The 20,375-nt window shown below is 52.4% G+C and overlaps 1 protein-coding gene across 18 annotated transcripts in view; it reads right to left on the bottom strand.

Moving 5' to 3' along the window:
- The window catches only part of Tsc2 (TSC complex subunit 2), a 33,702-nt gene that overhangs the window by 9,610 nt on the left and 3,717 nt on the right, over positions 1–20,375 (bottom strand). For 11 of the 18 annotated variants that reach the window (XM_020169360.2, XM_074058921.1, XM_020169366.2 and 8 more), the window contains exons 5-26: positions 19,621–19,765; positions 18,628–18,745; positions 17,869–17,917; positions 17,407–17,532; positions 16,973–17,046; positions 15,778–15,904; positions 14,827–14,970; positions 13,816–13,953; positions 13,185–13,288; positions 12,732–12,813; positions 11,218–11,373; positions 10,634–10,750; positions 7,761–7,883; positions 6,905–7,011; positions 6,533–6,683; positions 5,313–5,435; positions 4,809–4,943; positions 3,394–3,583; positions 2,405–2,498; positions 2,107–2,209; positions 1,786–1,880; positions 475–603 (exon numbers count right to left, since the gene is read on the bottom strand). In XM_020169360.2, coding sequence (XP_020024949.1) covers positions 475–603; positions 1,786–1,880; positions 2,107–2,209; positions 2,405–2,498; positions 3,394–3,583; positions 4,809–4,943; positions 5,313–5,435; positions 6,533–6,683; positions 6,905–7,011; positions 7,761–7,883; positions 10,634–10,750; positions 11,218–11,373; positions 12,732–12,813; positions 13,185–13,288; positions 13,816–13,953; positions 14,827–14,970; positions 15,778–15,904; positions 16,973–17,046; positions 17,407–17,532; positions 17,869–17,917; positions 18,628–18,745; positions 19,621–19,765 — 2,630 coding nt within the window. The remainder of the gene's footprint in view (positions 1–474; positions 604–1,785; positions 1,881–2,106; positions 2,210–2,404; positions 2,499–3,393; positions 3,584–4,808; positions 4,944–5,312; positions 5,436–6,532; positions 6,684–6,904; positions 7,012–7,760; positions 7,884–10,633; positions 10,751–11,217; positions 11,374–12,731; positions 12,814–13,184; positions 13,289–13,815; positions 13,954–14,826; positions 14,971–15,777; positions 15,905–16,972; positions 17,047–17,406; positions 17,533–17,868; positions 17,918–18,627; positions 18,746–19,620; positions 19,766–20,375) is intronic. The other 7 variants (XM_074058919.1, XM_074058927.1, XM_020169371.2 and 4 more) reach the window with 2 other exon arrangements.

Below are 20,375 nucleotides of genomic sequence, written 5' to 3'. Positions count from 1 at the left end.
AAGCCCCTTGGTTCCCTTCAACAACAGAGAGCAGACCTCTTCTATAAGGAAGCCCAAGAAAAAAAGTCTACTCTACACAATGTGAGAAGGCTGAACTCAGGAGAGTGTGCCCAACCTGATTTGCAAGGGCACGGCTTGGATTTGCCAAGCCCTTGCCCTCTAAGAACAAGTGTGTGGGGCTGCCACTGGCATTCCAGCTTTCTCAGAGTAGCTGCCCTGACCAGGGCTCCCAGGCTGACCTCTGAGGATGCTGTAGAGCCAGCTCTGCTCATACAGGGCTCAGGGACAGAATGCAACCTTTCTACCCCTTGTCACTGGGCTCGCCTGGGCTGAGGGCCAGGGTCTCCACCAGCTCCTGCCAAGGAGGGCACCAGCAGACGATGAGGTCATGCAAGCACCCCATGCACCGCCACCCGGGCGCGCGTGGGGCCAAGCTCCAGGGTCTGTGCCCCCCTCCCAACGCAGCCCCGCTACCTGCGGACCACATGTTCAGACACACTGATGCTGCGGCACCGGAAGGCCTCGGCGGCACAGCTCTCCTTGAACTCCTTCACAGGTGGAGAGTTACTCAGGCCTTGTTTGGGGGCTCTGGCTATCCTCAAACTACCAGACGAGGAAGGAAGCCCCAAGCCCCAGAGAGCCCAGCTCCCGGGAAGGGGAGGACAAGCCATTAGAGGGGTGAGGAGGAGAGGTCCCAGGTCACAGGGTCAAGATGGAGAAATCCCGCGGGTGAGATGAACAAAAGAACCATGCCAAAGGATAGTTAGCAGGGGAAGAGACAGAAAACAAAAATGCATAAAAATACATCTTATAAATGCGACTGAGAAAAAGTAAGGTTTCACGCATGATACCAAAACAAAGAACATTAGTGCAAATTAAACGTGTGTGGATCACCCCGCACGGCAGATTCCAGGCTGTGCTGACCAGGCATGTCACCCACCCCACACGAAGGCTGGCCCTGCCCAGCCCAGCCCCAGGAGGTGCTGTGGTCTCAATGGCCACGCCCTGGGGTTCATTGTGAAAAGAGACAGTTCTCAGCTCAAGGTCCAAGAGCCTAGAAAGGGGGCTCCAACCTGTGATGGCTGAGCTTATGCCCCCAGCTCCAGCCCCAGGGGTTTGAACATGCAGTTTCTGAGCGTAGGCCACACTGGAAAGTGCCGTATCCCACCTAAGGAGAGCCAAGACAGCCTGGCAGGAAGTGGGACAGGTGGGGAGCCGGTCAATGAGCGCAAACAAGAACACAGAGGCCTAGCACAGCTGGTTTCTGATTCGGCACAAGCAGCTGTGATGGTGAAGACGAGTATGTCCCCTGAGGAGCAGCTCTGCAGAGAGGGGTGGCCCTGGCTGACCAGGGCCTACAGGGCTACGGAGGGGTGTCCATGGACTTCCAGCTGCCCTGATGTGTCCCCGGGCTCCTTCAGTGCAGTGAGACCCAAACCCAGATGCTCACAGCCAGCATCTCGATACCCACTCAGCAAATCTGTACTTGTGGCCTAGGCGGGAGAAGGATGCCAGCTCGTGGGCTCCACAATGCCGCAGGCCACAACAGGCCAGCTTGGAGAGTGTGCAGCACCAATGGCCTTTGCAGACTCTCCCCTGCTTCACAAACCCCAGAGCCTCTCAGCCCCAGTGTACCCTGCATGGTGGCATACCTCCAACCTCAGGCCCTGTGTCCACTCATTAGCCTAGATGCAACCAGTCAGCCCCAGGCCCTACAAAAACCACGGGGATTGCCTGACATCCCACCCCACTTGACATCAGATGTGGCCCCAGTAGGCCCCAAACCTTTTGGGCCTCTCATTGAGACTGGTGCTCCGTGCTCTGAAGCTGTCCTTCTCAGGGGTGTCATCAAAAGACAGGAGGACGTTGGAACGCAGGCCCTGGAGTGGGGCAGACCCAAGTCATGAGGGAGGCCTAGGAAAAGCTGCAGGCCCAGGACAAGGAAGCAGCTCCTACTCCTGTGCCCACCTCAAGTCAAGGTCAGCAAGATTCCACAAGCTTGGCCCCAAACAGTCCCTGCTTCCCACTCCCTGCCCGCCCCTACTCTACCCACAGATAAGCAGGACCTGGTCCTAACAAACACAGACCTCCTGGCCCTGAGCTAACCTTAGTGATGTAAGGGACAAAATCCTTCCGGAAGGGCAGGCGGCACCTGATGAACCACATGGCTATGACGTGATGGGCCAGGCACACGATGTACTGATTGAACCTGAGACAAGGAGAAAAGGGAAGTCATAGTCTCCCTCCTGACACCTGTGGGAACCATCCAGGGACTGGAAGCACAGAACAGAGATGCTAGGGCTTTGGGTGATTCTAGGGCTCAGATGCTAGCATGGATTTCTGTTTTGAGAGGCAAGGGCTAGGCTGTGGCTAGGAAGAGCAGATCTGGGACTGCCAGACTTACTTGGAGGGATTGGTGTACGGCAGGGATATGGCAAACACACTTGCATATTGCTCTGCGGCGAAGTTTCTGTAGAGGTGGGGCAACCTGGCCAAAGCTGTGAGCAAAGACACCCTGTAAGGGAAGCCCAGGCCAGCCTGTGGACAGGCCATGGATGCTGATACTGTCACAGTGTCCTCTGCTTTATTAACAAAAGCCAGGGCAGCTGTTCTAGACCAACACAGGAGTGGCCATAACCACCACAATGTGGCCTTTTTGACCTTGGCCTCAGCTCTAAATGCCATGGTTCCTAGGCCATGGTTCCTAGGCATGGTGACACGCATTTTCATGACCGAGGAGCTTCGAACAGTGTTTACGTTTTTACAGGGTAGTAAGCAAAATAAAAAGAATATGTGACAGAGTTCATGTGGCTCACAAGGCGTCGAATGTCCTTTCTCTGCCCCAACCCACCCTCTCTGCCTCTTCCCACCAAGTGCTGACCTAGCTGTCTGGTGTCTCAACATCTAAAGTCACTGCTGGCCAGACACACACGAGGTACAAGAGATGGCATGAAGAAGGGGTAAACAGGGCACCCTGAACTCCTGAAGGTTACCACCTAACAGGAGAGGGGAAAATTGGGTGTGCTGGCAAAGCACAAGTGGTGGCATGTGCCTTAAGGGACAGAGAGGAAGACTCAGGACCTAGACTCCCATTGGAAGCTCCTATGGGAGGTGCATTTCAACCCATGCTAGGAAACAAAAGGAGCAGTCTGTTCTAGGCTAGGCAAGAAAGTGCTCAGGCAGCTGGCAGATGGTGCCAAGGGCCTGGGGCAGCAGAGGCACCAAGACCCAGGTAGTTCCCCAGGGAGGCCAGCCTGTTTGTGCCCAGGAGGGCAGGAATTCAGCACAGGGTGTTGCAGGCAGGTACAGCCACAACCGCAATGATCCACCTCATGCACTGGCCCACATATGCACTTGTGAACATGTGCACCAGGTAGAGCTATACACACTCACTGGACAGGAACTCCAGGAGCGGGATGGCCATGCTGGCCGTGGCAGAGATGTGCGTGAGCTTCACCACCAGTACGGGCAGTGCCTTGATGATGATGTCCGGCATCTCCACGCTGCAGATGGCCAGGGCCACCACACACTGGCTGGCACAGCGGTAGATGAGGCCTTGTTCCAGGCAGTAAACCATCTCACGCTGTGGGAAGCAAAATGCATCAGGTCTACCTGCTGCCTGCTGGCCCCTGCCCACAGGGATGGCTGAGCTGTCCTGGTGCTCCAGGTGCTTCCCCAGGCCTTGTCTCTCTCATTCTCACCCTGGGATGCTCCACACAAGAGGGAAGGGGCAGGGCTTAGGAAGTTTCCCCAAAAATCTAAGTGGCAAAGCCAGCCTCCAGTTGAGTTCACTCAGGCAGACAGCACAGTGGGAGGCTCTGGTTAGGTGCTTCCTGACCCCTCCCACCAGCCAACAGTGCTGGGCTCCTTAGTCCACCACAAACCAGAACATGCTGGGTCCATGACCCTTTGGGTTCTGGGCCCCCTCTGGGGCTGGCTTTGTTGTAAGGGGAGACACCACCTGATGCAGCAAAGCCACTGTGTGCCACACCCACCCTAGCAGTGTCCTCCATGAAGACAGAAACAAAATAATAGTTCAGGCCAGACTGAGACAGTTCTGTTTTCCTAAAGCCACCCCTGCAGAAGCACTTTGGCCTCAGCAGGCCTCAGGGAGCCTTTGGTCCAGTATGGCCAGCTGCCCCAGACAGAACCACCACATAGGAGGGGCTAGTCCCATCCTAATGGGTGGGGGCTTCTATTTCAGCTGGGCCTGTGTATGGAAAGTTTAGCCTAAATTCTTGACAGTGTTACCAACAGGAACCAACAGGGAAAAACAGGCATGAGCCCCACTCCTGGCTGCCAGTACCTTGAGGGAGGTGTTTGACCATTTCTTGCTTCACTGATACATGCAGGGACTCTAAGTGACACATCAAGGGTTGTGGTAGCAGTGCAGGGTGACAGGAGAGCTGCAGAGCTGCTGTCACCTGACCACAGGTACAGGGGAGATGAAAGCCAGGGGGCCCTGGTTTAAGTGCCCTAGTTCTCAAAACTAGAACCTGTGCTACTAGTCCTACAACCAAGCAAGACAGGATGGGGACTGCTCCTTAAAGAGGTGCTGCTGGGGAGGGGAGAACAGAGGAGCACATTCAAGGGCCGCATTAAAGCCTAGTATCCAGAGAGAACCTGGAAGTACCAGGAATTCAGTCACTTGCAGCCCCAAGAGGGCTGGAAGGTAGGGGCCTGTGGCCAGACAGCAAAACCAGTTCACTTCACCCTGGTCAAGTAGCCAGCTCACAAAGAAGACAGTGTGCCCCTTGGTTCAAGGGCTGAGCACCAGAGAGCAACCATGTCCTTCTCCCGTATCTCACCTGTTTGGTTTTGTCTAGATAGTTGTGGTAAGAGATTAACGCCGTTAGCACTGGAACCACAGCTAAATGCAGGTCAGTTCTGGAAAAGCCTTCTGGGGTACCTCGGAGCCGCTCAAGGGTCTTTGGGCCTGAAAGCTAATGACCCAAGATATAGCTGTGAAGCCTCTGCCCAGTGGCCACATCCCTAGGGTGGGCAGATGTTGTCAGGGAGGCCCAGAAGAGCATTCAAAGACACACCCTAGCCAGGGACCGCCAATGCCCCTAAGCTGGGAATAGGATGGGGTACCACTCTGCAGCCTCCACCAGTCCTAGGGCTCAGTCTGTGCTCCAGATGAAAGCCAGACTGACTCTAAAGGAGATGGAGCCTAGTAGGCTGTAGGTCTCATGCACTTCTGCCAGGGCCTGTCTTTTGGAGAAGGCCTGGTCCATGGCCTCACCCCTACCACACAGGCCACTATGAATGACAGGGGAGGGTCAGCACAGGGCTTGGAGGGTGGACATTACCATGGCACAGAGGGCAGAAGACAGCTGGTCGACACTGCAACGGGAGGTGAAGATGAGGACCTTGTAGCGCAGTGACTCAGGCAGCTTGCTCAGGACCAGTTTCAGCACCTTCCAGTCGGTCTCCTGGAAGAAGAGAAGAGAGTCAGGGGAAGGCAGGACTTTCTATAACCTAAGACAGAAGACAGAAAGTCAGTACTTGAGGCTGTGTACAGCTGGATAGTACTAAGGCCTCTGGATGGCTGCTCACAGTACATAGGGGACTTGCCAACCCTTGCCCTCAGTCCCTACAACTAAAAGAGCAGCTGCTGTTCAAAGCAAGCTCTGGACAGTGGAAGCTGCCCTCCAGGGACCAGGCTGAGCCCAACTCAGGACTTCCACCTGCCTGGCTCTCTTTCATTGATCCATTGGTGGCCCAGTGACTGCCTGCCTCTGACATTATACCCAGGGTCTCCCACAGATGACCATCCCAAGCACCAGCTGAACTTCTGTCACAATGAAGATGAGGCAGAAGAGAAGTTATTACCATATCTGATGGGGAAAAGCAGCAAATGAACAATCCACAGGCCAAAATCACTGCCACAGAACCCAAGGGATCTAATGCCCACAGGACGGACATTAGTTGTGGCCCTCCAACTAGAGTTTCACCTGGATGATTCTCCATTAGAGAGAGACCCACTGCCTAGAGCCAAGTCACAGGCAGAATCCTGAAAGCCCTCCATGCACACCCCTATGACAGGAGCCCTGGAGACTCCTGGGAAACCTCCCACCAGCCTTTCAGTAGTGGAGCCCAGTACTCTGGGTCCCCTGGGCCCAACCTTCCCTCCAGCCTGCCCTGCTTCTTGCCCACTCCTCTCACCAACTTTGACCTCCCACCTTGGCCCAGCATAGCCCATAGCACAGAACTGCATCACCTACTTCCAGGCTTAACTGAGTCCCACTTTTCAAGCCTAGCCCCAGCTGGCCTGGCAGGTGCCCCCCAAGACATGACTACATGACCTTTGGTCCCATATAGCCCATGAGTCTATAAGGTCATGCTGATCCACAGTTCCCATTATCTAGCTACATATCTGAATCCTTCAGCAAACCCTGAAAGCAAGCAAAGCTCCCAAGATCACTTAATGGGAGAGGGAAGAGGAACTATATTTGTTCAAGAATCTGATTGCCCTGGGGTAGCTCAGTTTGATCTAAGAGAGCTCAAGGGACAGAACAGTCTATCTCACCTGCTTCAGACATTGCAGTAGGACACGGAAGAGCAGGGAGTATGGCAGGTGGCCAAGACGCACAGCAGGGCCCACAGGTACAGGGCTAGTAGGCCCAGTGGGAGGTGAAAGGGGGCCACTGGCCTTCTTATCAGAGCCCCTCTCTGGCTCCCTATGGAAGCAAGTAGGACATGCAGATAAGGCCACACCCCTCTGCACAGGTTATAACAGACATGGCCCCTCCCAGCCCAGGGCTGCCATTAAGGATCCCTTCTGGGACAGTCCTTCACACAGCCACCCTATGTGAAGCAGGCAGCACACAGCTCCACCAGCAGCCCTGATGAATCAAACACCTCAAGCCACACAGACCAGGAAAAGCGCCGTCACACGTACACGCAGTCACAAAGGCAGTAGGGGCTGAACCTCACGACCCCATCTTTGTTGGGCAGACCCAGGCGGTGCAGTGAATCAGCTCGCAGCAGCAGCAGGAAGTCGAAGGCCTGCCAGGAAGCAAAACCACACCATCCAACTGAGCCAGGAGCCTGCCAAAGCAGACAGCAAATTCCTACCCGCTCAGACTAGACCATACCAGCAACAGCTGAGGCCTGAACTCCCAGGCCAGCATCCTGTGGAGCCCATAGAGCTAAGACATCCCCACAACGGCTGGACCCATTCTGAGGTGGCAACACACAGCCCCCAATATCAAAAAGTAAGCTCTGTTCAGGGCTATCACCTCCTCCACTGACAGACTGAGATGGCAATAGGCAGCCACCATTAAGCAGATGCTCTGGGAGAGGTCAGGGCTTCCTTCCCAGTGACCTCCATTCAGACTGGTGCCCAAATCTACAGAGAAGCTCAGAGCCACTCATCAAACCCCACTTCACCCAGCCTTCCCCTGTTCAACCAACCTCTGCCCTCTGTTGCAGATCACTGACAGGAGCATCCAGGCCACATGTCATCTTAGCTGGAGATTTTTTTTTTTGTGTCAGTACTGGCCACATCCATCTTACAAATATCTTAACTCAAAGTGTCAAGCCACAGAGAGAGGCCCATAGACTTCAGGCAAATGACAGGCAGTGGGTCCTGGGGAGACTGTGGCCACAGTGGGTACCAAAGAGGGAAGAGCCTGAAGATGACCCCTCCTTGGGTCACCTGCTACCTCTCTAGCCTGCGGGAACCACATTCACTGAGCTATGAGGCAGCTTGCTAGGTTCCCAAGGAATTGACCACCCAACAGAGCCCATCATACCTGCAGTCGGATGCTGCTAGCAATGGGCAGGGAGTAGCTGTGCTTGTAGTGAAGCTGGATATGACTGATGAGTGTCTCGTACACACGTGTGGCATGGCTGGCAGGCAGAGTGTACAGCTTGGTCTATGGAAAGAGGGCAGCAGTCCCCATGAAGGCAGATGACCACAATGCAGCCAGAGAGATGACACTCAAGTGCCCCAGGAGGAAAGGAACCAGAACCACCTCTCGGGAGGGTACCCAAAGGCACCTGCCATGTTTCCCAGGCACATCCTTTAGCCAACAATGGAACCCCCAAAGAGGTCAATGGCACCCTAAAGGGCCATCTTTCCACACGTCTATCTAATCAGCAGGGATCGGGTAGTGAATTAGGAAACCCACCCAATGGACACTGCACAGGAACGGTCTCACCCATACACCTGCAAGGGAGGCCATCAATGCTTCAAGGCAGAGTGAGGTCAATGAAGCGAGATGGGGGCGGAAGGGGAACACATGTGGACTGCCAGTGGTTATCCAGGTGCTAGCATTGTTATCCTACGGGGAGCCCAGGGAGCCCCACCCCACCCCACCCCACCCCATTACAGCAAGTAAGGCAACATGCAAGGCCAGGGAGGTCGGGGGAGGGCCCTCAGTGCTGCCAACACCTTGGGGTGGCAGGGCTGAAATGGTGAGTGCAGAGGGGAACATGAGAGCCTTGTACGTCTCAGGCCCCTTAGCCTTGGGGGAACAGGTGCTTGTAAACTTATTACTATTATTCTTTTCCTCCATGGCTCTAGGGTTTGAAGGCCTTGCACTGGCTAGGCAGACACTCTTACCACTCTACCAGTGCTTCAGTTATTTTTAGATAGGGTCTCATGCTTTTTTCCCAGGGCCAGGCTTGGATGGCAATCCTCCTATGCCTGCCACATAGCTGGGATTTCACACATGAACCACCACACCCAGCTTGTTTGTTGAGATGGGATCTTGCCAACTTTTTGCCAGTGCTGGCCTCAAAACACAATTCTCCAGATTGATCCCTGCCTCCCTCTACTATTCTTTTACAGAAAAAACTAACAGCTAACGCATTAGTACATGCCTGTAATCCCAGCTACACAGAAGGCAGAGGCTCCAGGAGGACTGAGAGCTCCAAGTCAGCCCAGGCAAAGTTAGTGAGACCATGACTTGGAGATGTGGCTCATACAGCTGAGCACCTGCCTCAAGCGGTAGGGTACATGTCTAGCATGTGTAAGGCCCTAGGTTCAATCTATAGTACTGCCAAAAAAAAGGGCAAAGGATCTGAGTAGACATTTCTCCAAGGAAAATATACAACTGGCCAATAACTACATGAAAAAGATGATTGAATGTCCTTAGCTTTCATGGAAAACACAAAAAAGCATAGTGAAACGTAGTTCACAACCACTAACATGGTCACAGCGAAAGAAGGAGACGTGAGTCGGGCATGCTGATATGTGTCTGCAATCCCCACTACTTGAGAAGATAACGCAGGAAGATCATGAGTTGAAGATCAGCCTGGAGCCGGACCCCAGCGGCTCATGCCTGTAATCCTAGCTACTCAGGAGGCAGAGATCAGGAAGATCACGGTTCTAATCCAGCCCAGGCAAACAGTTCAAGAGACCCTACCTCAAAAAAATGCACCACAAAAAATGACTGGTAGAGTGGCTCAAGGTGTAGGCCCTAAATTCAAACTCCAGTATTGCCATTAAAAAAAAAAAAAAAATCAGCTTGGACTACATAATGAGACCTCATCTAAAAAAATACAAAAACAAGCAAACAACAAAAACAAAAACAGAAGTAGGTAGGTTGTAGAAGACAACACTTTCTCTTTGGTGGAGAATTCTTAACTTCCTATGTGGCTGGTGGAGATGTGACATGGTCTAGCCCAGGTCAAAACAGTCTGGCAGCAACACAAATGTTAAGCACAAACTTTTCCTAGTTGTACACCCTGGAAAAAAGAAAACACACATACAAACACTTGCACGAGATTAGTAGCATTGTTTTCAAGTGTCAAAAGGTGGAAACAACCTAAGTGCTCATCAACAAACCAAAGTGTAAACAAAATGAGGACCATCCATGCAATGGACATTATAGGAAGGAAATCAAGTTCTGACACACGCTACAGCACGAATGCTCGGTGAAAACCAGGCACAAAGGCCACATGTTGTATGACTCCATTTATGTGAAAAGTGCAGAACAGGCAAATCCACAGACACAGAAAGCAGATCAGGGGCTACAGGGGCTGGAGAGAGGGAAATAGAGAACATTGGCTGGTGGGCATAGGGTTTCCTTTGGGGTGATGAGACTATTCTAAAATTGATTGTGGCTGGGTTGGCAGAGTGGCTCAAGTGGGAGAGCACCTGCCTAGCAAGCATGAGGCCCTGAGTTCAAACCCCATTGTCACAAAAAATAAATAAAAATAAAATAAAATTGATTGTGGCAATGTCTGCACAGTTCTGTGAATGTACTGAAAACCACTATAAACGGTGAGTTATATGGGGAAGTACATCTCAGTAAAGCAGTCCAAAAATTAAATGAGCTGTGGGGCTGGAATGGGCTTTTCCTTCCTCAGCTGCTGTAGTGGGAGCAAGGGCAAGCACTGTGATGAGGACAGGACTACAATGACAGTTCATGGTTCTACCAGGACTCAGGGTGGCTCCACAAACAGGAGCACAAATAGCAGGGGGCTTACCCACTGTACCCTACAGGGCTCTCACTGCTTAGGACCTCACTCTCGTGCCTGTCATAACCACTCTGATCCTGTGAACATGGGAGAACCCAGGTCTCCCAGGAGAGGAATCCCTGGAAAGCAGCCTCCAATGAGAGTGGGTAAGAGCTGGTCATCACACTCTTCCAGAAGAGGCCACTGGCAAAGCACCCACCTGAAGGATAACCAGGAGCCCCAGAACTGCAGTCCTCACATCCTCCAGAGAGGCTGAGTAAGCAGACACATCCCTTTCCTCCAGTTCAGGGGGTGGAGACAGGGTGCGAGCCATCACCTTTAAAGAGACCAGCACATAAGTCTTTGCTCGTGGCTCCCTGCAGCAGCCACCATCAGATCTAAAACGTTCTACCACAAACACCCTTTCACTTCTCAGAAGGAAAGCTGCACTTTAAATACTGAGTGGCCAGTCAGATATCCCAATGCATTTCAAAACTAGAAGAAAAAGGTGCTGGCAAGACAGGGAGGACATGGGCTATAACCCTGTCCACAGCTCTTTGGCTCTGTGTAAATCTCCAAGTGCCCAGATGGGACACTGTGGGACACTGGCCAAGCAGCAGGCAGCCTGGCACAGTCTCCTATCACCACCCATCTCTGCTAGGATACAGCTAGCCTTCCCCTATGCCTGGCTTATGAAAACAGCCACCAGTCACAATGCTGAACACGGGCAGTGGGTCCAAAGGACACTTCTGCCCACAGGGTTTCGCCACCCTCCAGCCACCCTGATCCCTAAATGGCTCTCACTTTTTCAATAATGTCCAGGAGACTGTTGAAGTGATGGGTGTGGCAGCCTTCTGCCAGGTCCACCAACAACTGAGTGGCTAGCTTTCGGACTTGGTGGTCTTTATCCTCAGGGATGTGGGAGAGCTGTGAGATGACCACCGAGTTAATCAGCTCCTCCTGCATTGAGCACAAGTGGGAAAAGGTGAGCCTCCAGCCCAACATGGGGAGAGGAGGTTCATTTCAGTGACACTGAATTCAAGGCACCAACCAAAAGGAGCTAAGGTGTTACTCAAGACTGCAGAAAGGCTAAGCAAGGAAGTCATCAGAGCTGCTGCACCCTGACTCAGAGTCCCTGGGACCCACCCCAGGACTGGGTATCTGCCTAGTTCCTTGGTTCAGAATGGGTACTGCTGTAGAACAGCCTGGCACAGGCACAGAACTGGGACCAGGGGCCCCTATGTGATCTTGCCAAGACAAGATTGTAGCTTGCCACTTCACATCACAATTGAGAATACCTTTTTTGATGCCAGGTGCCAGTGGCTCACATCTGTAATTCTAGCTACTGGGGAAACTGAGATAGGAAAGACTGAGGTTTGAGGCCAGCCCAGGCAAACAGTTCACAAGACCCCCATCTCCAAAATAACCAGAGCAAAATGGACTACAGTGTGGCTCAAGTGGTGAGTGCCTGCTTTGCAAGCATAAAGCCATGAGTCTCATCCTAAGATGAACCCTGATAAGAAGGACCAGAGAACATGGAGGGGCTTTCTGGAAGAGGGTGCACCGAGATCTGCCTTCAGGGAAGGTGGGATTGTGATGCATAGACAGGTAGAGAAAGTCTAGGGCAAGGAAAGGATGTGAGGGGAGAGCAGATCAGGGGAGGTGGGCAGAGGAGAGAGACCTCAGAGGCTGCAGTACATCTTCTGCAGGAAAGGGCATGTGGTAAATTGGAACACTGACACTCCTCCAGGAAGCAAGGTCACCACCCACAAACCTCAGGAAGGGTAAAGCAGAGAGGAAGGCTCAGGCAGGAAAGACCAAGCAGGGCCAGGATGGCCCAGCAGGTGGTGATCAAGTTGAGGGGAAGATGGTGAGAGTAATTATAAAACAAAAAGAAAACACCCCACAAAAGACTGTCCTGAAGGCTAGGATACAGCTAGCCTTCCCCTATGCTAGCACTTGCCTAGCATGCTCAAAGCCTTGGTTCTTTCCCAGCACTAACCAACAACAACAAAACACTGTTCTGAAATCAGATCAGAATTCTGCAGCGCTTCTGTGTTCTAAAAGTGAGCTCCCTGAGGGCCTATGCCACTCTTTGCTGCTCAGCAGGCCAGGCCCAGTACGGGCCTGGCTAAGGCACCTGGAATAAATACATGAATGAACAAGGGAGGAACAAGGCCCCCTGAAAGCCTACAACAGAGGGATGCTGGCAGGACCAGGAAGTCCAGGCAGACCCCAGGTTTTGTCGAGCATGTGTGGAGACCCAGGCGGGCGCAGAGCCTAAGGCATCCTCCCAAGGATGCAGCCTAGACACATACCTCATAGAACTGCCTGTTGATGAGCAGCACGAAGGACAGCACATCCAGTACCTTGATGCGCACAGCACTGCGGGACTCGCTCCTGTGGGACAGGAACAGGCCTGCTGGGTGGCCCAGGAACGCCTGAGCACCCCCAGCACCCATGCACCAGAACCATCTTGCACGGTGTGCAGGCAGGCCCAACTTCGACTCTCCTATGGACCCAGGCTCATCAACATTCAGACAAGCGCTCTCTGCCTTCCAAGAGGACATCTTCTAGCCCATCACATGAGGGCCTGGCCGGAGAACCCTGTCTCACTGAGTACAAAGACCAACCTTTCCTCAACAAAAATCATTACTTTCAAGAATCAGGAAGGACTGCCCTGACTCACTGGGATCTGAGACCCAGGCCGGGTAGAGCAGCAACACCAGGTCAGGCCCCCCCATGCCAGTGGGCCATGGAAGCTCCACTACCTGAAGAACCTCTCCATCAGCAGCTGCAAGTTCTGGATCCAGCCGTCCTTGGCCGGATGAATGGACTGAGCTCTGTAGGATATTAGATTTAAGAGGGAAGACTCCTGTCAAAGGAAGACAAAGCTGGTGTCAGTGAGCTGCTTGTCCTTTGGAAGTACTGTCAACCCATCGCCAGGCTGCTGACCCAGGAGAACTGAGTGTGTTCAAGGAGACCAGTCACTTCACAGCACAGGTGGGGAGTCCACAGGAACAAAGGACTCTTGGCAGCAGGAAACTCATGTCAAACCCATAGAACAGCATAGCAGCAAGTAGAATGTTCCTGGCAAAATGACTGCTGCTGCCTAGGAGACCCAGCATCTGTGGAGTCAGCCCAGAACCTTCCTCCACAAGGTGGGAGGAAATTGATGGTTAGGCTGGCACTCAGCTCTTTAACAGACCCACACACACCCACTGGCTGACGCCTGGCAGGCTTCCTGATGGAGCACAGATCTAGGAGAGCAAGAGCCAGCCTGGCCTTTTACTTCAAATTCACTAACTGCAGCTTCACACCTGCAGGTAAAACTCCCATAGGGTCCCTCCCCTCAGTCCTTGGGTCCTGACCCCGAGGCCCTGACAAGATGGGGGTCCTTACAGGCCTCTGGTCTGCATAGCTCTCCACTAGTTCAAAGTATCTCTCCTGTGAGCCATGGAACTCGTTCTGGTCACATAGCTCCTCCACCGTTGTCAGTAGGTCATGGACGATGGTCCTGAGCTCCGGGCTGTCCAGGCTCTGGAGAACAAGGTGCGTCACACAGACTGACTTCTACTGCCCTCAGAACATGGCCCTGGAATCCTCAGCTCAAGAGGAGCTGTACACAGTCACCCCCTCAGGTCCTCGGCTGGGCTGCACTGGGACACATGGGCAGCTACTGCTCCTGCCTGTTCCCCACCTCAGGAAATTGCGGCTAAGTCCACACAGCCCAGCCTGAAATGGAGAGTGGGCAGGAGGCAAGAGCACTACAACTTCAAAACTTTGCACACCTCTCCCAGGCCCCAGCACCTTCTGGAGCCCCACAGGTGTGCCCTTCTGCCTCTGCTACCTAAGGCCAAAATCCCTCCTTGTCAGCCCACCTGACCGGCCATATTGAGGACTCAACTCAGGCTCTGTCATATCTTCTTTTGCTGGCCTGTTCCAATTATACCACCAGCCCCAGAACAAGCCCATGCCAGATGCTGGTCTCATCTCCCACAGCACTGCATCCATGGCATGTGTAGGTAGCCCTGGTGTCCTCCTCAGCACTGGTCAATAGACTTATCAATGCTACCCTACAAAGTGACATCAAAGCCAAGCCGACATTCCAGATGCCCTGGGAGCTGCCTTCAAGGCCCACTCAGGCAATGGAAGTGGCGTGCTTTGTCACTCTGCTGGCTTTGAGGAGCACTCAAAGCAAAAGTGAGGAACTGTTCATCTACTGAATGTTCCTGTCGGGGCCAGGCACGTTTGGACAAATACCATGTCTTCAGTGGGACACTGGTTGGTGCCACCAAGAACTATCAGCAGGCTCTTAGACCCCAGAGATAGGGCAAACGTTCACAGAGGGGAAAAGCCCATCTGGCTGGGTACTGGTCCTCCCTGGCCCATGGTTTTCCCTGCAGCCCTCACCTGGAGCTGCTGAAGCAGCCGTTCAATGATGCTCAGCAGAATGTCCCATGTCACAGCTTGGAGCTCCTTCCTATACTTCTTAATGAGTCTGGTTATGGACAGCACGATCTCATAGGACACCACCTCATTGGGACAGGTCATGGCCTGGAACAAGACCCAAGGAACAAACAAAGTCAGCCATTTCTCATTTGTACACAGGAAGCCCACTTCCATGTAATCTTGGAGCTGAATGTAAAATGCCTGGGCCACAGCACTCACCATGCATGGGTCATGACCCACAGAGCATGTGAGAAGCCCAGATGGGTGTTTGCTACACTACTCTAGTAGGGTCAGGACCCAGACAGAGCCCTAAAGCCCCCATCTCTAAAGGGCCTGGCTTAGGTGAACCAGTAACTCCGAATTCTACATTCTGGTGTTAGCAATGCACAAAGACTACATCCTGTACAGGTGCTCTGCTGAAAGACCTCAGTAGAATCCCTGCAAATTGGAAGACCCTGTGTAACCAGACAGGCTTGTCTGAGCCAGTCTGTGCTATGAAGTAGAGACCATGGTGGGATTGCCCTGGCTGTTTAGGCAACCAGGAAAACTAAATGCAAACACACACAGGAAGTGCTTTGAACTCCACAGGGCATCACAGAAATAGAAGCTATGTCATCAGCATCATCCAGAGAGGGGCAAGATTACCACTTGAAAAGCAGAACAGGCACCAGCAAAAAGATCACTATCCCATGGACAATACTGAGAGGTTTCAGTGCTAACTGGCAGCAGATGAAATTCATCAGATAGAATATCTGCTTGAAAATAAAATCTTCCAATGGCACTAAATTTCATCCCCAGATGAAAAGTAACTGACTAGAAATGTTCCGAGTCTAAGCCCCAGCCAGGCAGGTGGGTGAACCCAAGGTGAACACTCCCACTTTGCTGCTCATCATGATACGAAAACCCCATTACCTCATAAAAAGATGGCAACACAGATGTTGGGGAATTCTTGAGAGAACTGAGTCGGTGGGCTCCCCAGAGAGCCATGCCCACAAAGAACACGGCTCCTCTCAGCAGCGGGGCATCTTCCATGTAGGATCTGAAAGTGTTCCCCAGAAAGACGGCTGAGAGTAGGGCCCCAGCCCGGTGTGGGATTAGAGGGCAGTCCGGGGACTGGTCGAGTCCCCTGTGGTCCCAATGCTTATGGGGCAGAAGCACAGCTGAGAAAGGGAAAGGAACACAGAGGGCCAGCAGCAACTATGATTCCTTCATGACTCATTCAACAACCATCACTGCTGACCAGGTCATGCATCAAAGGTCATGCTAGATGCAGGGACACCAATGTGTGAGAGAGAGAAGGCTCCAAGCCTTGGTGCTCGCAGCCTAGTAGAAAATGGGCAGCCCAAGAATCACACAAGTAAAGTCTCTATCTGGAATCACCGCTAATAAGCTGTGGACACAAGAGAGAAAGATACTCAGGAGGCCAGGGCACTGATGACCACACCCAGACTTCTTGGAACACTCAGAGGAACTCAGCAAAGGTGGGAAGACATTCTAGCAGGAGGAATCAGTGTATGCAAAGGCCCTCAGCAAGAGAGGGAATGGCAAGAGGGTGGGAAGGAAAAGCCTATAGAGCTGAGGTCTATAAGACCCCCAGCTGTGGTCTTAGACAAAGGATGACATGGTCAGATCTGTCAGAGAAAGGTCATTCAACTGCTGGGAGGACAGTGTACTTCAATGGATGCCAGGAAGCAGCGAGGAAGTGGGCCCTACTGGATACAGGGTGTAGGTATCTACCGGGCAGCATACAGACTTGAGCACCTTTCAGGTAAAAGCATTGGGACTTGTAATAGTTTGGCTGTAGGGTGAGAAAGATGTCAGATTAACACCCCAAATCTAGCCTAGTAACATGGTGCTAAGTCCACACTGAATACATCCAGATAGGGGAGGAGGCTCTGAGTCCAGCTTTGGACATTCTGATTTGACTGGCAGAAGAAGAGGATAGATTACAAATACCATGTACCTAGCTTTAGTAAACAGTCATCCAGAAGGAATGGGAAAGTCTCAATTTGCCAAGTACCAACACAAGCAAGCCTCTTCCTTGGGACTTCACAGTGGCTGACCCCAGACAACCTATCACCCATCACCCAGGCCTGTCCACACTCACCTGTCTTCCATTAGGCGGCACATGTTGTAGATTGCACTGTGACCCAAGTGGGTGCCCAGGAGGTTACGCATGAGCTGGCAGACAGAATACACATCAGAGGGATTGACAGACACAAGCCTGGGCCCCCATAGGGGTGCCCCAGTCCCTGGCCTGCCTTATACAGCCACTTCTCTGCAGTCCTACAGTACAGCCAGTTCAGCATGGTCTCTTCCCAAATGCAGAGGCTGAAGAGCTTTCTACACAACTCCTAATCCCTGGTCTCAGCTCAACCGCCTAGGGAAAGGCCACTGGACCAACTACCCTCAACAAGCCAACCTGGTCACCCCCAAGATCAGATACAATTTGCTGAAGACAGCCCTTGTCCCACCATGTGCTGGGTTTATGCCTAGCCCCAGGAAAGGGGCTCCCAGGATCACAGTCTGAGAGACCCCCACCTTCCAGCAGGGCTCGCAGAGCTCCTTGACATTGATGGTGCGGCAGAGGGTGACAATGAACAAAGGGAGGCTCTCGGCAGGCAGACAGTTGTAGCAGACCACGGCATCCAGCACCTGCAAGGAGACCTACGGGAGAGCAAAGTGTCACCTGTGGGAGGGCAAAGTGTCACGCCAGTGTTCCCCAATGCCCACCCTCCTCCCTCCTGTTCAAGTAACCTCCCTAGGAACCAGTGTGAGGGAGCATGCTCCTGGGAGATGGTCCTGTGCGCCATCACTGTGGGTCATCTGCACTACCATGTGGAGGGCACCCAACTGTTCTAACAGGGCACTACTACAACTCAGAGAGGCTGAACGGCTACTGTAGCCACACAGCCAGAGTGTGGCATGTTCTTGATTCCAGAACCCCAGTCTCCTGCAAACAAGGGTGCAATGAACTGTCCCCTGGGGAGGGGAGTCACTGACCTCTATGTCCACAGAGGACACGGTTCGGATGCACAGCAGACAGATCATGCTAGGGAGAAAATACCAAAGTCAGCTCAAGAGTGCAATTCCCAGAATGCTGTGCAACTGCACTTCATTTTTTGCTGTGACATAGGTGACGTGAGTGGCTCATTACAGCACCAGCTCTATGCCAACCATGTCCCCAGTGCTGAGTGCTTGGCATGAATGAGGCAAAGACCCTGCCCTCATGCATATTACATGCTATCTTGAAAGAATTACAAAAATACAGTAACTAAAACACCAAGTAATAAGTAAAGGCAAGCCAAGTGTCAGTGGCTAACACCTGTAATCCTGGCTACTTGGGAGGCTGAGATCCGGAGGATCAAAGTTCAAGGCTAGCCCAGGCAAATAGTTCACAAGACCCTATTGCCAAAATAACCAGAGTAAAATGGACTGGGGTGGGACTCAAGTAGTAGGGCACCCACTGTTTTGCAAGCGCAAAGCCCAGAGTTCAAACCCCAGTCCCACTAAAAAAAAAAAAAAAAAAGTCAAAGGAGGTTACTTCCACTTCCAACCTCATTTATCTGGTGGTTTAATCTACTTTGTTTGCCCTGCAGAGCTGAACTTAAGACCCAAATTAGTGGGACTATTATCAGAATAATACCATTAAATTCTTTTTTATTCTGGTACTAGGAGTTGAACCTTGGGCCTCCTACACTCTAGACAAGGGCTCTATCACTCAGCTGTAGCTCCAGACCTTTACTTAAACTATTTTCTTACTGCACCATTGATGCGATGTATTCATCAAGATAACAGCTGTTGAATTTGACCAAGTTCACAAGCACCAGAAGGAATTCCGAGGACAAGCCGACATCCATCCATTGCAAGACAAACTCCGCTAGGGGAGAAGAAAGCAGTTTGACGAGAAGTCGAGACTATACTTCCTCCATACCTCCTTCCTCAAAAAAATGCATCTGCATCCTATTATGGCTGGGAAGCACGCCACCAATCCTCTCAGCGACAAGCGGGCCACACACAGGGCCCAAGATCTACCAGCTCCTGGGCTGCCTGAGGGTTGGAGCTGGGCCTGCAGTAAGAGCAGGCATTTCACGCTCAGCACTTGACCCTATCGTATGCATAAACATCATGGGGCCCATGTTCCAAAGATGGTTCCTGGATGTCCCCCATCGTCCCCCAAGAATCTCTAGAAGGAGACAGGCATGGCTGCAGGCCACATAATCTGTGAAAACTTGCTGGTAAGCTCCCTGTCAGCCCCTGTCCTGGAGGCAAACCAGCTGCCAAGGCCCACTTCTGAGTATCAGAACAACAAAACTAGTCAGATTTATTCCCTCCTCCTGCCTCTCCACCCCATGACAGACTGACTGTTAGGATAGCAAGAGGAAGATCAGCAAGGGGGTGGGAGGTCAGTCAACAGCAGTGAGGATTCAGGCTGGGTTTGGAGAAAGATAGGTCCTGGGTGTGCTGGGTGAGACCAGGACAGCAGCAACCTTTCCAACCACAGATGAACCCCCCCACTTCAAAGGTACTTTCTGGGCCCTGTTCCCCAGAGACTCTGAATAGCAGGTCTGAAAGTCTGCATTTGTAAGTAGCTCCCCAGAAAACAGGAATACAGGTGAGCAAAGCTGCACAGCACTGAGCCCCCTGCAAGTCCCCTTGTGAACTGCAGCACCCTTTCAGGTCCAGGACCTTTCTTATCCCAAGTTAAACCTGATCCCAAAGCCAGAGAAACCTCACACCCAGCATGGCACCCACCCAGTTCTTCTTCCAAGTAGGTGATATGTCTCCCATTATCAGTAAGGGCCTTGAAAACTTCCAGCCTTTCATGGAGGTCTTCATTGGAGGGGTAATCCTTGATGACCTTAAAGAAGAGAGCTCTGAGGACCCCTAAGCGGTCACCCTAAAGACAAAACCACAGGGTTAGCCAAGTGCCAGTAGCTCACACGCCTGTAATCCTAGCTTCTCAGAAGACTGAGATCGAGAGAACTGAGGCTCAACGTCAGCCTGAGGAAATAGTTTGTGAGTGAGACCTCATCTCCAAAATAACATGAACAAAATAGACTGGAGGTGTAGTTCAACCGTAGAATGCCTGCTTTGCAAGTGTGAAGTCCTCAGTTCAAACCCCAGTTCCACCAAAAATACAACAACAAAACCCACAGGGTCAACAGAGCTCTACTAGGGTCTCCCACGAAGCTGCCAGGAAGTACAGTGGGCACCAAGACTTGGAGCCTGGTCCATTCTTTCCTCAAGAACATCTCATGAGGGATGGATCAGGCATGTCTGTGGGTCAGGGGAGCAGACATACTGACCGGCAGCTGACTGGTGTGAGTGGAGCACCTACTGCATCAGGTTTTGGGCATGGTGGGGGCCTACAGCAGGGGATGAAGCAGTTCCTGACCCAGCTCACTGCCCAGGGTAGACACAGGTACCATGGTCACATGGCTTCAGCCCCAGGAGAGGTGCAGCAAGAGTGGACAGGCCTTTCTAAGCAGCCAGGCCACAAAGGAAGA

The sequence above is a fragment of the Castor canadensis genome, chromosome 17 (assembly GCF_047511655.1).
Source record: "Castor canadensis chromosome 17, mCasCan1.hap1v2, whole genome shotgun sequence".
Taxonomy (NCBI): domain Eukaryota; kingdom Metazoa; phylum Chordata; class Mammalia; order Rodentia; family Castoridae; genus Castor; species Castor canadensis.
This window is presented reverse-complemented; position numbering and strand designations above follow the sequence as displayed.